General features: G+C 48.2%; 1 protein-coding gene across 1 annotated transcript in view; it reads right to left on the minus strand.

Moving 5' to 3' along the window:
* Positions 1-4,140: 4,140 nt before the first annotated feature.
* The window catches only part of MEF2D (myocyte enhancer factor 2D), a 76,406-nt gene continuing 67,005 nt past the window's right edge, over positions 4,141-13,541 (minus strand). The window contains 6 exon segments of the mRNA XM_071726948.1: positions 4,141-4,243; positions 4,245-4,530; positions 6,266-6,392; positions 6,395-6,511; positions 9,234-9,312; positions 9,314-9,364. Coding sequence (XP_071583049.1) covers positions 4,193-4,243; positions 4,245-4,530; positions 6,266-6,392; positions 6,395-6,511; positions 9,234-9,312; positions 9,314-9,364 — 711 coding nt within the window. The 3' untranslated portion in view covers positions 4,141-4,192.

Here is a 13,541-nt window from a genome sequence, read left to right on the forward strand (position 1 = left end):
CCCAACCGACCCCACCCTCCCAAAAATCCCAAAAAAACCCAAACTTTGGGAAAGCCCAGCCTTCCCGGGAAACCTGTCCCACCCCCCATCCCTCCCCAAGGCCCTCCCCGGCGCCGCCTTCCCGCATCCCGCGGAATCAGCGCGGATGGGGACAAATCCTGGAGAGGGGAGGGAGGGGGGGCGCGGAAGGCAGCGGAGGTGGGGGGGGGGGGGGGTCTGCACCGGCAGCCGCCCCCGGAAAATCCCAACCACCCCGGCTTACCTCTGGATCCAGCCCTTGGCGTCCAGCCCTGGAGTTTGGGAATTGGGAATCCGCCAAGAGAAAATTCCAAAGGAGGTAAAAAAAAAAAAAAAAAAAAGCTGAGAAACAAGACTTGGGTTAAGTGAGCACATTTTTAGAAAGGAAGAATATATCGGTTTGTTTTTTGTTTTTTTTTTTTTGAAACATCTCAGTGCATACTTCTTCTATGAAAATATACACAATTGTATTTCATTCTCCAAAAAAACAAAAAAAAAAAAAAAAAAAGGAACAATTAAAAACCAAAAAGCAAACTAGCCCAAACACAATATATTAGCTGGTTTGTCTTTTTTTTTCTTTTTTTTTCTTTTTTTTCTTTTTTTTTTTTTTATGTTTTTGTCTTCATCCTTTAAAATTTTTAACGCTACACTTTGTTCAGGTTACACTTTTTTGTCTTTTTTTTTTTTTTCTGTAAATTTTTTTTTCTTCATGCATTTTACACCTTTATAGCCTTGAGAATAAATAAGCTCCATTTGCTTTCACATCTCTAAAAACTGCAGCATTTTTTTTAACTATTGTCATTTAAATCGTGCAATGTTTTTTTTTTTTTTTTTTTTGCAACACCCCTTTTTAAAAAATGGATAAGAGAGATATTTTCAAACTAAACCCTATACAACGCAAAAAATTCCAAATTAAAAAAAAAAAAAAATTATTACACAATTGTAACTGTCAACAGTACAGATGAGCACGAGAAATAAAATTAAATCCGAAATATATTTAGAGAAGCACGAAGGGAGGTGTTGAGTTCTTAGATTGTCATTCTTCTCGTTGTCTTGTGAAAATTAGGAGGAGTTTACAGGATCCTAAAGTCTCGGGGGGGTGGGGGGAGGAGGAGTAATGACCTGGAGGAAAAAAAATTAAAATAAAAAAAAATCAAAAATAAAAAAAAAATCAAAAATAAAAAAAAAATCAAAAATAAAAAGAAAATTAAAAAATTTTTAAAAATCATAAAATAACCCCGAGCCCCCGGTGAAATCAAGATTTGAGGCGAAGCAACCTCCAGAATTCCCGAGTCCTGTCCCCTCCAGGGAGATCTCCAAGCGCAGCTCTCCCTCACCCACGGCACTTCCACGTCTTTTTTTTTTTTTTTTTTTTTTGGTGTTTTGGGTTTTTTTTTCCTTCTTCTTTCTTTTTTTTCCAGGCTCTCATCTTCGAGGCTGAAGAGGGGACTCAGGCCGTGAAGTCGATGAGCAAAAAAAAAAAGTCTTGGTTTTGTTGGGATCGTTGGGTTTGTTGGGATTTGGGTTTTTCTTTTTGGTTTTTTTTTTTTTCCTCTGCTCTGAGTGGCTTCGAGAGCTGGGGGAGGGTCTTCACCTCCTCCCCCCCCCCCACCGGGGGCTTTGCTGGGGGGAGCGTTCGCTTGGGGTTTGGTTTTTTTTTTTTTGCAGTTGTGAAGGAAAAAAAAAAAAAAAAAATTAAAAAAAAATCCAAATAATCCCAAAAAATGAGACCTCGTGAATCCCGCCTAATTTCCAAAGCCAAGGCCGTGCAAATAGCTCAGGTGAGGGTCCTCCTCGTCCAGGCTTGGGGGGGTCGGTGAGGAAAAGGGGGGGTCCCCGCTCCTGTCCCGCATCCCAGACGGAAAAACGGAGGCGAGGAGGAGGGGGGGGGGAGGGGGCGGATCCAGGATTTGGGAGCGGAGATCCAAAATCGCCTCGGGATTTGGTTCCCACCGGGTGCAGCTCGGGGAGGAGGAGGTGAAGGGGGGGTTTGGGGGGCTTGGGGGGGTCTAAAGCACACAAAATCTGCCCAGAGCCATTCCCGGTTCCCATTGTTTGGCTGGGGATTGTCCGGAGCATGGGAAAAATCATCGGTAAAATAAAATAAAATAAAATAAAATAAAAAATAAAAATAAAATAAAATAAAATTAAAAAATAAAATAAAATAAAATAAAATAAAAATTAAAAAATGAAATGAAATAAAATAAAATAAAAATTAAAAAATAAAATAAAATAAAATAAAATAAAAATTTAAAAATGAAATGAAATAAAATAAAATAAAATAAAAATTAAAAAATAAAATAAAATAAAATAAAATAAAAATTTAAAAATGAAATGAAATAAAATAAAATAAAATAAAAATTAAAAATAAAATAAAATAAAATAAAATAAAAATTAAAAAATGAAATGAAATAAAATAAAATAAAAATTAAAAAATAAAATAAAAATAAACCAAACCAAATCAAACTAAACTAAAATAAAATAAAATAAAAATAAAATCAAATCAAATCAACCAAATCAAATCATCATTTGGGGGAAACAAACACCAAACCGTTTCTGTGTCAGCAATTTGCTGTTTTGAAGATTTTTGATTTTTTTTTTTTTTTTTTTTTTTTCACGGGGAAACCTGAGGAATTTTCAGCTGGAAAATTTTAGCAGGGAATTCGGGGCTCTGGTACCGGTACCGCATCCATCGGGTCCTTTGGGTTCTGCGGGGCAGCCCCGAGCTCAGCCCCGCCCCAGGTCCCGGTCCCTGCATCCAAATCCATCTCATCACCAGGGAGAGGAGGAAAAGCCGGGGCAGAAAATCCCAGGACACGACAGGATCGACCACAAGAAAAAGGAATTTCTCTTTTCTATTTTCACCAATTTTGGGAGGATTTCATCTCCTCCTCCAACCACTTCTTGGCCCTGTTTGTTTCAGAATAATCCTGGATTTTTAAAAAAAATTTTTTTTTTTTTGTTTATTCCAATAGGAAACTTTGGGGAAAAAAAAAAGTCTGGTTGGGAATGGTTTATAAATTAATTTTTATCAGTTTTGCCACCCCTCCAGGGCAGTTCAGTGCAAGCTGCCCCATTTGGGATGAGCTGGGGGGGTAAATCCCACCCTGACTTTTTGCTCCTCTCTCCCAAAAAACAAAAAAAAGCCCCAAAGCAGCTCCCAGCTCCTCGGGAACATTTGGGACCGGTGGCATCTGGGCAGGTTTTGGGAGGGGTGAGGGGGGGACGGGGCTGTCCCCATGCAGGTGGCACCAGGGGGGAGCAGCTCAGTGCCCACCCTCCTGGTTTTGATGTCTGGGAACCTTTAGGAAAAAAAAAAAAAAAAAATCCCAAAGGAGAATTATTTGGGTTGCATCCTCCCCTAAGAATCATTTCTTTTTTTTTTTTTTTTTTTTTTTTACATATTTAAAGCTTTGGCCTGGCTGGCATGGGGGATGCGTTTCCAAAAATCATGTTTGGGGTTAAAAAAAAAAAAACAACCCAAACCTCCAACCCCCAGTTCCCTTCCCCAGCAGCACCCACACCTCCCCCCGGGGGGGCAGGGACCAGATTTTTCCCCCTGTTTTTGGGAATGGTTTCCAAATGACCTCCTCCACCAGGAAGGATGCTTCCTGCCACTCCTTTCCATGCAAACAGGAGCCAAAATCTGCTCCTTGCCCCCCACCCCCACTGCATTTTATGGGACCAGCAGCCCCCCCAGGACGGGACCTCCCTGCCTGGCACCGCCGGGTTCAAGAGAAAACCCTGAGGAGAATCCCTTTTTTTTTTTTTTTTTTTTTTTTTTCCCTTTTTGCCCACACAGAGCTGAGCTTTGGGATGGAGCCGTGGATGCTCTTCCTTGGGGACACGGGGGGGGGGACACCAGTGATGTCCCCACTGGTGACAGCGGGCCCTGCCTGCTGCCTGCCTGAGCATCACCAGGGACCACCGCCTTACTTGGGGTTTTGTTTTTGTTTTTTGGGGTTTTTTTGGGGGTGGGGGGGTGCTGTTTGATTTCCATCCCCTCCTCCCTCACCCGGGATGTTGCCTAAAACCCCCTCAGCCAATTCACCATCATCCCCCCCCCCAAAAAAAAAACCCCTTCCCCACTCACCCACCCACCCGGCAGCACCTCCCAGAGGGGGAGCTCGGGATGGGGGTGGGGGGGGGGTTGGGGTGATGTTGGGGACCCCCCTTATGTCACCCAGGTATCCAAACGCATTCTCTTGACGGAGGGGGTGTCCCCCCCCCTCGGGCTCGGTGCCGGGACGCAGGAGGCCGAGGGAGGAGCTGAAATCGGGGCGGGCCGGCTCGTCCCGCTCGGCGTTGCCTTCGTAGGAGCTGGCGGTGCTGCTGAGGCTGTCCACGGGAGAGCGGCCCGTGGGTTCGTGGCCCCGGGGCTGGTGGGGGAAGGTGGGGAGGGGGGTGGCCGTGTTCCGGTCCCGGTTGGGGGAGACGGGCTCAGATTTGATGCTGATGTTGGGGTTGGTGTTGACAGTCAAAGTGGTGGTGTGGGACAAGTGAGTCCCTTGTCTGGACAAGGGGAAGGGAAAAAAAAGGATGGGAGAGGAGGAGGAGATAAGGGAAGGGGAAAAAAAAGGATGGGAGAGGAGGAGGAGATAAGGGAAGGGGAAAAAAAAGGATGGAAAGGATGGGAGAGGAGGAGGAGATAAGGGGAGGGGAAAAAAAAAAGGATGGGAGAGGAGGAGGAGATAAGGGAAGGGGAAAAAAAAGAATGGGAGAGAAGGAGGAGATAAGGAAGGGGAAAAAAAAGGATGGGAGAGAAGGAGGAGATAAGGGAAGGGGGAAAAAAAAGGATGGGAGAGAAGGAGGAGATAAGGGAAGGGGAAAAAAAAGGATGGGAGAGAAGGAGGAGATAAGGGAAGGGGGAAAAAAAGGATGGAGAGGAGGAGGAGATAAGGGAAGGGGGAAAAAAGGATGGGAGAGGAGGAGGAGATGAGGGAAGGGGAAAAAAAAAGGATGGGAGAGAAGGAGGAGATAAGGGAAGGGGGAAAAAAAGGATGGGAGAGGAGGAGGAGAAGGGGAGGAGGGAAAAAAGGATGGGAGAGGAGGAGGAGATAAGGGAAGGGGAAAAAAGAGGATGGAAAGGATGGGAGAGGAGGAGGAGGAGATAAGGGAAGGGGAAAAAAAGAATGGGAGAGGAGGAGGAGATAAGGGAAGGGGAAAAAAAGGATGGAGAGGAGGAGGAGGAGATAAGGGAAGGGGGAAAAAAAGAGGATGGAAAGGATGGGAGAGGAGGAGGAGGAGATAAGGGAAGGGGGAAAAAAAGAATGGGAGAGGAGGAGGAGATAAGGGAAGGGTCTCATTATTCAGGTTTTTGGGTGGTTATTCCCCCCTGACCCACGGAATGAAGCACCTGCCCACCCAAATCCTGAAGCCACCATTACTCTGGATGAAATTGGGAATCTGGAATTCTTACGGCTCCAGGATTTCAAATTCCCACCGTGATAGAAGGAAACACAGCCCCCTGAGCAAGGATCAGACCCCACACCACCCTGCAGCACATCCCAGTGAAACCAGTCCCACCCCACTGGGACCCAATGTGGGGCTCCTGTCCCACCCTACAGGATCCCCCATGAGATCCATTTTCAAAATGCATTTATAAACTGTGTTTGGGGTTAAAAAACCCCAAACCTACAACCCCCAGTTCCCTTTCCCAGCAGGGAACTGCTGGGAAGCCCAAACCCCAAACCTCTTCAGCCTCTTCACTACAACCCAAAATTCCTTCCAGGCTTTCTGCAGCCCTGCTGGGGAGGCTCCAGGCAGTGGGGGAAATGCCAAGGAATTTGCTGCAAAAGCCTGGAGCATCCACACATCCCTTGGGACTTCACACTGGGGATGTCAGAGCCCCCTGAGCTGGGGCAAAATCACTGAACCCCCTTCTGCAATTCCCACCTTTCTGTCCCAAGGTTGTGGGCAAGCTGCTGCCATCTTTATTTTGATTAAGATGCTCAGCACAACCTCTGTGTGGGTGCTTTATTCCAGCCTAAAAGCTGGAATTCCAGCCACTTCAGGAAACCCTCCCCAGTACGCAAGTAAATGTATTTTTTTTTTCCCTGGTATCAAGCAATGAATTTTCCATATTAAAAGCCACGCTCATCCCACACCCATGGGACAGCCTGACCATTCCCAGAGCCCTGGTCCCACAAGGACCATCCCATTGAACCCTGACAGGTTTGGCACCTTGCAGGAATTCCCCATTTCCATTTTTCCTTTCCCTTTTTTCCCTGGGACACATCTCACTTACATTAAATTTCCTAATGACACCGGAACCAGGTGTTGCTGCTGCTGCTGTTGCTGCTGTTGCTGTTGCTGCTGTTGCTGTTGCTGTTGTTGTTGCTGTTGTTGTTGTTGCTGCTGCTGCTGCTGCTGCTCTGCTGCTGCTGCTGCTGCTGCTGCTGCTGCTGCCAGGCAGAGATGTTGCCAAGGGACAAGCCCCCAGGTGAGCTGAATGCTGGCAGGGAGGACAACTCAGCACTTGTCAGCTGGTAATCTGGGAAGGAAGGAAAAAAGGAAGATAGGAAAGAGAGAGAGAAAGAGAGAGAGAAGAGAGAGAGAAAGAGAGAGAGAAAGAAAGAAAGAAACAAAGAAAGAAAGAAAGAAAGAAGAAAGAAAGAAAGAAAGAAAGAAAGAAAGAAAGAAAGAAAGAAAGAAAGAAAGAAAGAAAGAAAGAAAGAAAGAAAGAAAGAAAGAAAGAAAGAAAGAAAGAAAAGAAAGAAAAGAAAGAAAGAAAGAAAGAAAGAAAGAAAGAAAAGAAAGAAAGAAAGAAAGAAGAAAGAAGAAAGAAAGAAAGAAAGAAAGAAAGAAAGAAGAAAGAAAGAAAGAAAGAAAGAAAGAAAGAAAGAGAGAAAGAAAAAAGAAAAAGAGAAAGAGAAAGGGAGGGAGGGAGGGAGGGAAGTTCCTTCAGCCACTCCAATGTCAAACCAGCTGCAGCTCTCAGCCACAGGACACAGGGTTGGGTTGGGTTGGAAGAGACCTTGAAAGGTCCCCCAGCCCCCCCTTTCCCCCCCAGTCCATCTGCAGCTCCATCAGGACCATCCCTGGGGTCATGGAAGGGTTGGGTTGGAAGGGGAGCTTCAGAGACCCCGCCCGCGTGTCACCCCCCCGGATGGCTCCCAAGCCTTGGTGTGTGTTTCCCAGGATGGGCATTTCCCACTTTCCGGGCGACCTGGGCCAGTGTCTCCCCCCTCTCCACACAAAAAAATTCTCCAAAAAAATTCCAAGGCACCAACTGCTACCAGGACACACCCCACCCCCCCTCCCCCAGCCCCCCCAAAAGCCCCCCCCAGCCCCAAGCCCCTGATTCCACCCGGGACTGGCCCTGGGGTGGGAACCTCCCGTTACACCCTTCGGGGGGTGGGGTGGTGGATGTCCGGGTATGATCCCCCCCCCCCCCAAAAACCCTCTAAGCCCCCCCCCGGAGCTGCTCCCCCCCCTGCGGTGCCCCCGGGAGCCGCCAGGGGGCGCTGTTCGCCGCTGCAGAGCGCGAGACAGAACAACCCCCCCCATCCCGGGCCCCCCCCCCAAATAACCCCCTCCCTAAATAGCCCCCTCCTAAATAACCCCCCCCTAAACAACCCCCCTAAATACCCCCCTAAATAACCACCCCTAAATAGCCCCCCCTAAATAACCCCCCCCCCAAATAACCCCCTCCTAAATAACCCCCCCTAATTACCCCCCCTAAACAACCCCCCCAAAATAGCCCCCCAAATACCCCCCCCAAATGACCCCCCTAAATAACCCCCTCCTAAATACCCCCCCTAAATAACCCCCCCTAAATAACTCCCCCTAAATAACCCCCAATTGCCCCCCCAAATAACCCCCCTAAATAGCCCCCCCAAATAACTCCCCTAAAGAATCCCCCTAAATAACCCCCTCCTAAATAATCCCCCCCAAATAACCCCCCCTAATTACCCCCCTCAAATAGCCTCCCCTAAATAACCCCCTCCTAAATACCCCCCCCAAATAACCCCCCTAAATAACCCCCCTAAATAACTCCCCCTAATTACCCCCCCCCAAATGACCCCCCCCTAAGTAACCCCCCCTAAATAACCTCCCCCCCAACCCCAGTATCATAACCCCCACCCCAGTATCCCCAGTACTCCCTCCCCACTCCCCAGTATCCCCTCCTCTACTCCAGTGCCCCCCCCCCAGTACCCCCCTGACCCCCCCACACCCTTCCATTCCCTCCCCACTGCATGGGGGGATGCTCTTCCCAAGCACGACTCTTAGGAGCATCCCAAAACTCACCCTGGCATCCCCAAAACCCAGCCTGAAAATCCCAAATCCAGCTGCACATTCCAAAACTCAGCCTGACTCCCCAAATCAGCCATGGACATCCCAAAACACAGCTGTGGGCATCCTAAAACCCATCCTGAAATCCCAAAACCCAGCCTGACATCCCAAAACTCACCCTGGCATCCCCAAACCTATCCTGACATCCCAAAACCTAATCACGGACATCCCAAACTTAGGTGGACATCCCAAAACCCAGCCTGACATCCCAAAACCCATCCTGAAATCCCAAAATCTAATCATGGACATCCTAAAACTTAGGTGGACATCCCAAAACCCAGCCTGACATCCCAAAGCTCAGCTATGGACGTCCTAAAACCCATCCTGACATCCCAAAACCCATTCTGAAATCCCAAAATCTAATCATGGACATCCTAAAACTTAGGTGGACATCCCAAAACCCAGCCTGACATCCCAAAACTCACCCTGGCATCCCAAACCTATCCTGACATCCCAAAACCTAATCATGGACATCCCAAAACTTAGGTGGACATCCCAAAACTTAGGTGACATCCCAAAACCCATCCTGAAATCCCAAAATCTAATCATGGACATCCTAAAACTTAGGTGGACATCCCAAAACCCAGCCTGACATCCCAAAACACAGCTATGGACATCCTAAAACCCATCCTGACATCCCAAAACCCATCCTGATATCCCAAAACCCATCCTGACATCCCAAAACCTAATTCCCATCCCTGGGAATCTTGGAGTTTGGATGGGGCTTGGAGCCCCCTGGGCTGGGGGAGGGGTCCCTGCCCATGGCAGGGGGGACAATGGGGGAATTTATGGTTCCTTCCAACCCAACCCATTCCATGATTCCAGTTTTTTTTATTTCCATGAGTTTCTCCTTGATTTGAATCCTGGGAAGCTCCAGGCCTTGCAGGAGCTCTGGGGGGGTGGGGGGGTCAGTCTCTTACCTGTGTTGTAAGCTGTGGGCATGGCAGAGAAGGGCAAGCCCTGGGTCAGCAAACTGGGAGTAGCCACGGAGACAACCGGGGGTGGTCAGAGAGTGAGCTGCTTGGGAGACCCCCAACCTCTGGGTGTTCTGCTGGGGAGGCAAAGGAGAGGGGGTTACAACCAAAATCTGCTTTTTTCTCCTGGTTTTGGGGGTTCTTCCCCCCCAACCCCCCCAAAAAAAAAGAACAAATCAAAAAAACACCAAAAAAACCCAACAAAACTTTTGCTTCCCTCCTGGCAAGAGATGCCCCCGATGGGACCGGGCAGGATTGATCCTGGTCCCAGCAAACCACACCAGTTGGACTCAGGACCCATCACCAGTTGGACTGGATCATCCCAAAGGTTTTTCCCAACCCAAACAATCGGATGAGGCTGTGACAGTCACCTGGCCCTGGGTCAAGGACCAGCGAGAACCTCGGGATGCTGAGGTCCTGCTCCTCCTGATGTGGGAAAAGAGACCCCAAAGTTTTCCAAAGGAAACGGGGAGCATCAGACAGGGGTTTATAGAAGAATCAAAGTTTGGAAGGGACCTAACAGAGCACCCAGTGCCCCCCCTGCCATGGGCAGGGACCCCTCCCCCAGCCCAGGGGGCTCCAAGCCCCATCCAACCTCCAACACTCCAGGGATGGGGCAGCCACAGCTTCTGGGGGTGACCTGGGGCTCAGCACCCTCACCCCAAAGAAATTTCTTCCTAATGGCCAGCCTACATCTCCCCTTTTCCAATTTAAAGCAAATAACCTTCAGCCCATCCCTCCAGGCCCTTGTCCCAAGTCCTCCCCAGCTTTCCTGATCCCTTCAGGCACTGAAAGGTGCTCTGAGGTCTCCCCAGAACCTTCTCCTTCTCCTTCTCCTTCTCCTTCTCCTTCTCCTTCTCCTTCTCCTTCTCCTTCTCCTTCTCCTTCTCCTTCTCCTTCTCCTTCTCCTTCTCCTTCTCCTTCTCCTTCTCCTTCTCCTTCTCCTTCTCCTTCTCCTTCTTCTTCTCCTCCTTCTCCTTCTCCTTCTCCTTCCCCTTCTCCTTCCCCTTCTCCTTCTCCTTCCCCTTCTCCTTCTCCTTCTCCTTCTCCTTCTCCTCGTTCTTCTCCTTCTCCTTCTCCTTCTCCTTCTCCTCGTTCTTCTCCTTCTCCTTCTCCTCCTTCTTCTCCTTCTCCTTCTCCTTCTCCTTCTCCTCGTTCTTCTCCTTCTCCTTCTCCTTCTCCTTCTCCTTCTCCTTCTCCTTCTCCTTCTCCTCGTTCTTCTCCTTCTCCTTCTCCTCCTTCTTCTCCTTCTCCTTCTCCTTCTCCTTCTCCTTCTCCTTCTCCTTCCCCTTCTCCTTCTCCTTCTCCTTCTCCTCCTTCTTCTCCTTCTCCTTCTCCTTCTCCTTCTCCTTCTCCTTCTCCTTCCCCTCCTCCTCCTCCTCCTCCTCCCCTAAATCTCAGAGCTCAGCCACCTCCTGGCTCTGTGTCCCCAGGAGATTCTGGGGGACCTGAGCTGTCCTTGTCCCACTGCCATCCCCCCTGTCCCGTGTTTTCCAGGTGGGGGGTGGGATCTGCCCCTGTTCCCAAGGCAGGGAATCGGAGGTGACTGGAATCAGAGTCCAGAGGTTTGGAGCCTCTGATCAGGCCCAGAGAGGGGACACAGTGGGGACACAGTGGGGACACAGAGGGGACACAGAGGGGATACAGTGGGGACACCATGGGGGCACAGTGGGGACACTATGGGGACACAATGGGGCACAGTGGGGCACAGTGGGGACACATGGGGACACAGAGGGGACACAGAGGGGGACACTGTGGGGATACAGTGGGGACACCATGGGGGCACAATGGGGCAGAATGGGGACAGAATGGGGTCACAGTGAGGACACAATGGGGATATAGTGGGGACACAGTGGGGAAACAATGGGGACATCGTGGGGACACCGTGGGGACACTGTGGGGATACAGTGGGGACACAATGGGGACAAAATGGGGACAAAATGGGGACACAATGGGGCACAGTGGGGACACAGTGGGAACACCATGGGGATAGAGTGGGGACACAACGGGGGCACAATGGGGACAGAATGGGGCAGTGGGGACACCATGGGGACACCCGTGGGGACACAAGGGGCAAATTCCCTCCCAGCCCAGGGAAACTGAGGCACGGAGCTGCTGTGGGTGTCGGGCAGGGGGAGGATCAAGGAAGAAAAATTTTGGGGCCGGCAGAATTCAAGCCCTGCTCAATTTTTCCTTGGCCAAGAGGGAAAAAATCAGGCAGTGCCTGAGTCCTGGGGCTTTTTTGGGAAGTTTTTCCCAGGCTGAGCTGATCCTGAGTCCCATCTGCAGAGGGAATCGTTGGCATAAAGGAGGGGATGGGCAGTGAGCTGGCAGGGGGAGGGGAAAAATAAAATAAATAAAATAAATAAAATAAAAATCTAAAAATAAAAAACATAAAATAGGATAAAAAATAAAAATAAAAAAATAAAAATAAAATAAAATAAATAAAATAAAAATTAGGCAGGGGCAGGAAAAAAAATTAAAAAACAAAATAAAACAAAATAAATAAAATAAAAATTAAAAAATAAAATAAAATAAAATAAAAATAGAAAAAATAAAATAAAATAAAATAAAAATTAAAAAATAAAATAAAATAAAAATTAAAAAACAAAATAAAAATGAAATAAAATAAATAAAATAAAATAAAAGTTAGGCAGGGCAGGGAAAAAATAAATAAAATAAAAATAAAAAAAATAAAATAAAATAAATTAAAATAAAATAATTAAAAAATAAAATAAACCAAAACAAAATAAAATAAATAAAATAAAAATTAATAAAATAAAATAAAAATTAAAAATAAAAGAAAAATAGAATAAATAAAATTAAAATTAAAAATAAAATAAAAAAAATTAAAAATTTAAAAAAAAATTTTTTAAAAATTAAAAAAAAACCCAGTAAAAAAAAACCCCAGAAAAATTCCCAGCGGAAGTTTATGGAGCCTGGCAGAGGATTTACTGCAGCTTTTCATCATTTCCTTACTATGGGAAGATGATCCAACTTTTCCAGCTTTTCAGAGCTGTCCCGGGCAGGTCCCCAGGAGGCAGCAGAGCCCAGGGGGGTCCCAGCAGCACCGACCCAAAAGGGACCCGGGGAAAAACAGCTTTTTTCTTTTTTTTTTTTTTTTTGGGGGGGGGAGGGGAGAAACCATCTTGCTTTTTTTTTTTAGGGGAAAACCGTGTTTTTTTTTCTTTTGAGGGGGGAAAGCCAATTTTTTTGGGGGGAGGGGGAAACCATTTTTTTTCCTTGGGGAAGCAAAACCATCTTTTCTTTATTTTGTGGGGGAAAACCCTTTTATGGGGGGAGGGAAACCATTTTTTTTGGGGGGGAGGGAACCATCTTTTTTTTTTTGTAGAGGGAGAACCCATCTTTCTTTTTTTCGTTTTTTTTGTGGGGAGAAACCACTTGTTTTTTTTTTTTGGGGGGAAACCACCTTTTTTTTTTTTTTTTTGGGGGGGGGGGAACCACCTTTTTTTTTTTTTTTTTTTTTGGGGGGGGAAACCACCTTTCTCTTTTTTTTGGGGGGCGGGGGAAACCACCTTTTTTTTTTTTTTTTTTGGGGGGCGGGGAAGCCACCTTTTTTTTTTTTTTTTTGGGGGGGGGGGAACCCACCTTTTTTTTTTTTTTTTTTTTTTTTTTTTGCCATCTCCTTCCTCCTTTCCCCCCGAGTTTTTTTCCCTGCAGGGTGGGGGTGACACCCACGCTGCCACCTCCACAGCCACCCCCTCTCCATGCACGCCAGAGGGGACCCTGGGGACAACCCCCCCCGTGCCCACCCCCCCCTTTTCACCAGTGAACTCACCAGCGCCAGGTGCTCCTCAGGCTGCCCACGGGAGAACACAGAAAACACCAAATTAACCCCACGGCTCCACCCCCCCCACACCCACCCAGGACACGAGGGGGACCCAGCACCCCCCTGTATGAGCCGCCCCCCCCCCCCCCCCCAGCACCCCCAGTCCCGAACCCACCCTGGTTTGCTGGGGGCAGCGGGGTCCCCCCCTACCCGGTAGCCACCCCGGGGGGGTTCGGTAGCCACTCACCAGATGGTGCATCAGGGCCCCCCCCTTGCCCCCCTGGGAGGTGATGACCCGTAAATCCGGCTTGCGGGGGTTGCTGGGCACGGGGGGGCCGTGGGAGGGGGGGGGGGGGGGGACTTGGCTGGGATGATTTTCCCCAAAGTGCTCCCGTTGGACACCGGGAGGAGGCCGGGAGAGGCCCTGGCACTGCCGTACCCATTGCCTGTGGGGACAAGAGGGG

This window comes from Heliangelus exortis, chromosome 27 (genome assembly GCF_036169615.1).
Source record: "Heliangelus exortis chromosome 27, bHelExo1.hap1, whole genome shotgun sequence".
Lineage (NCBI taxonomy): Eukaryota > Metazoa > Chordata > Aves > Apodiformes > Trochilidae > Heliangelus > Heliangelus exortis.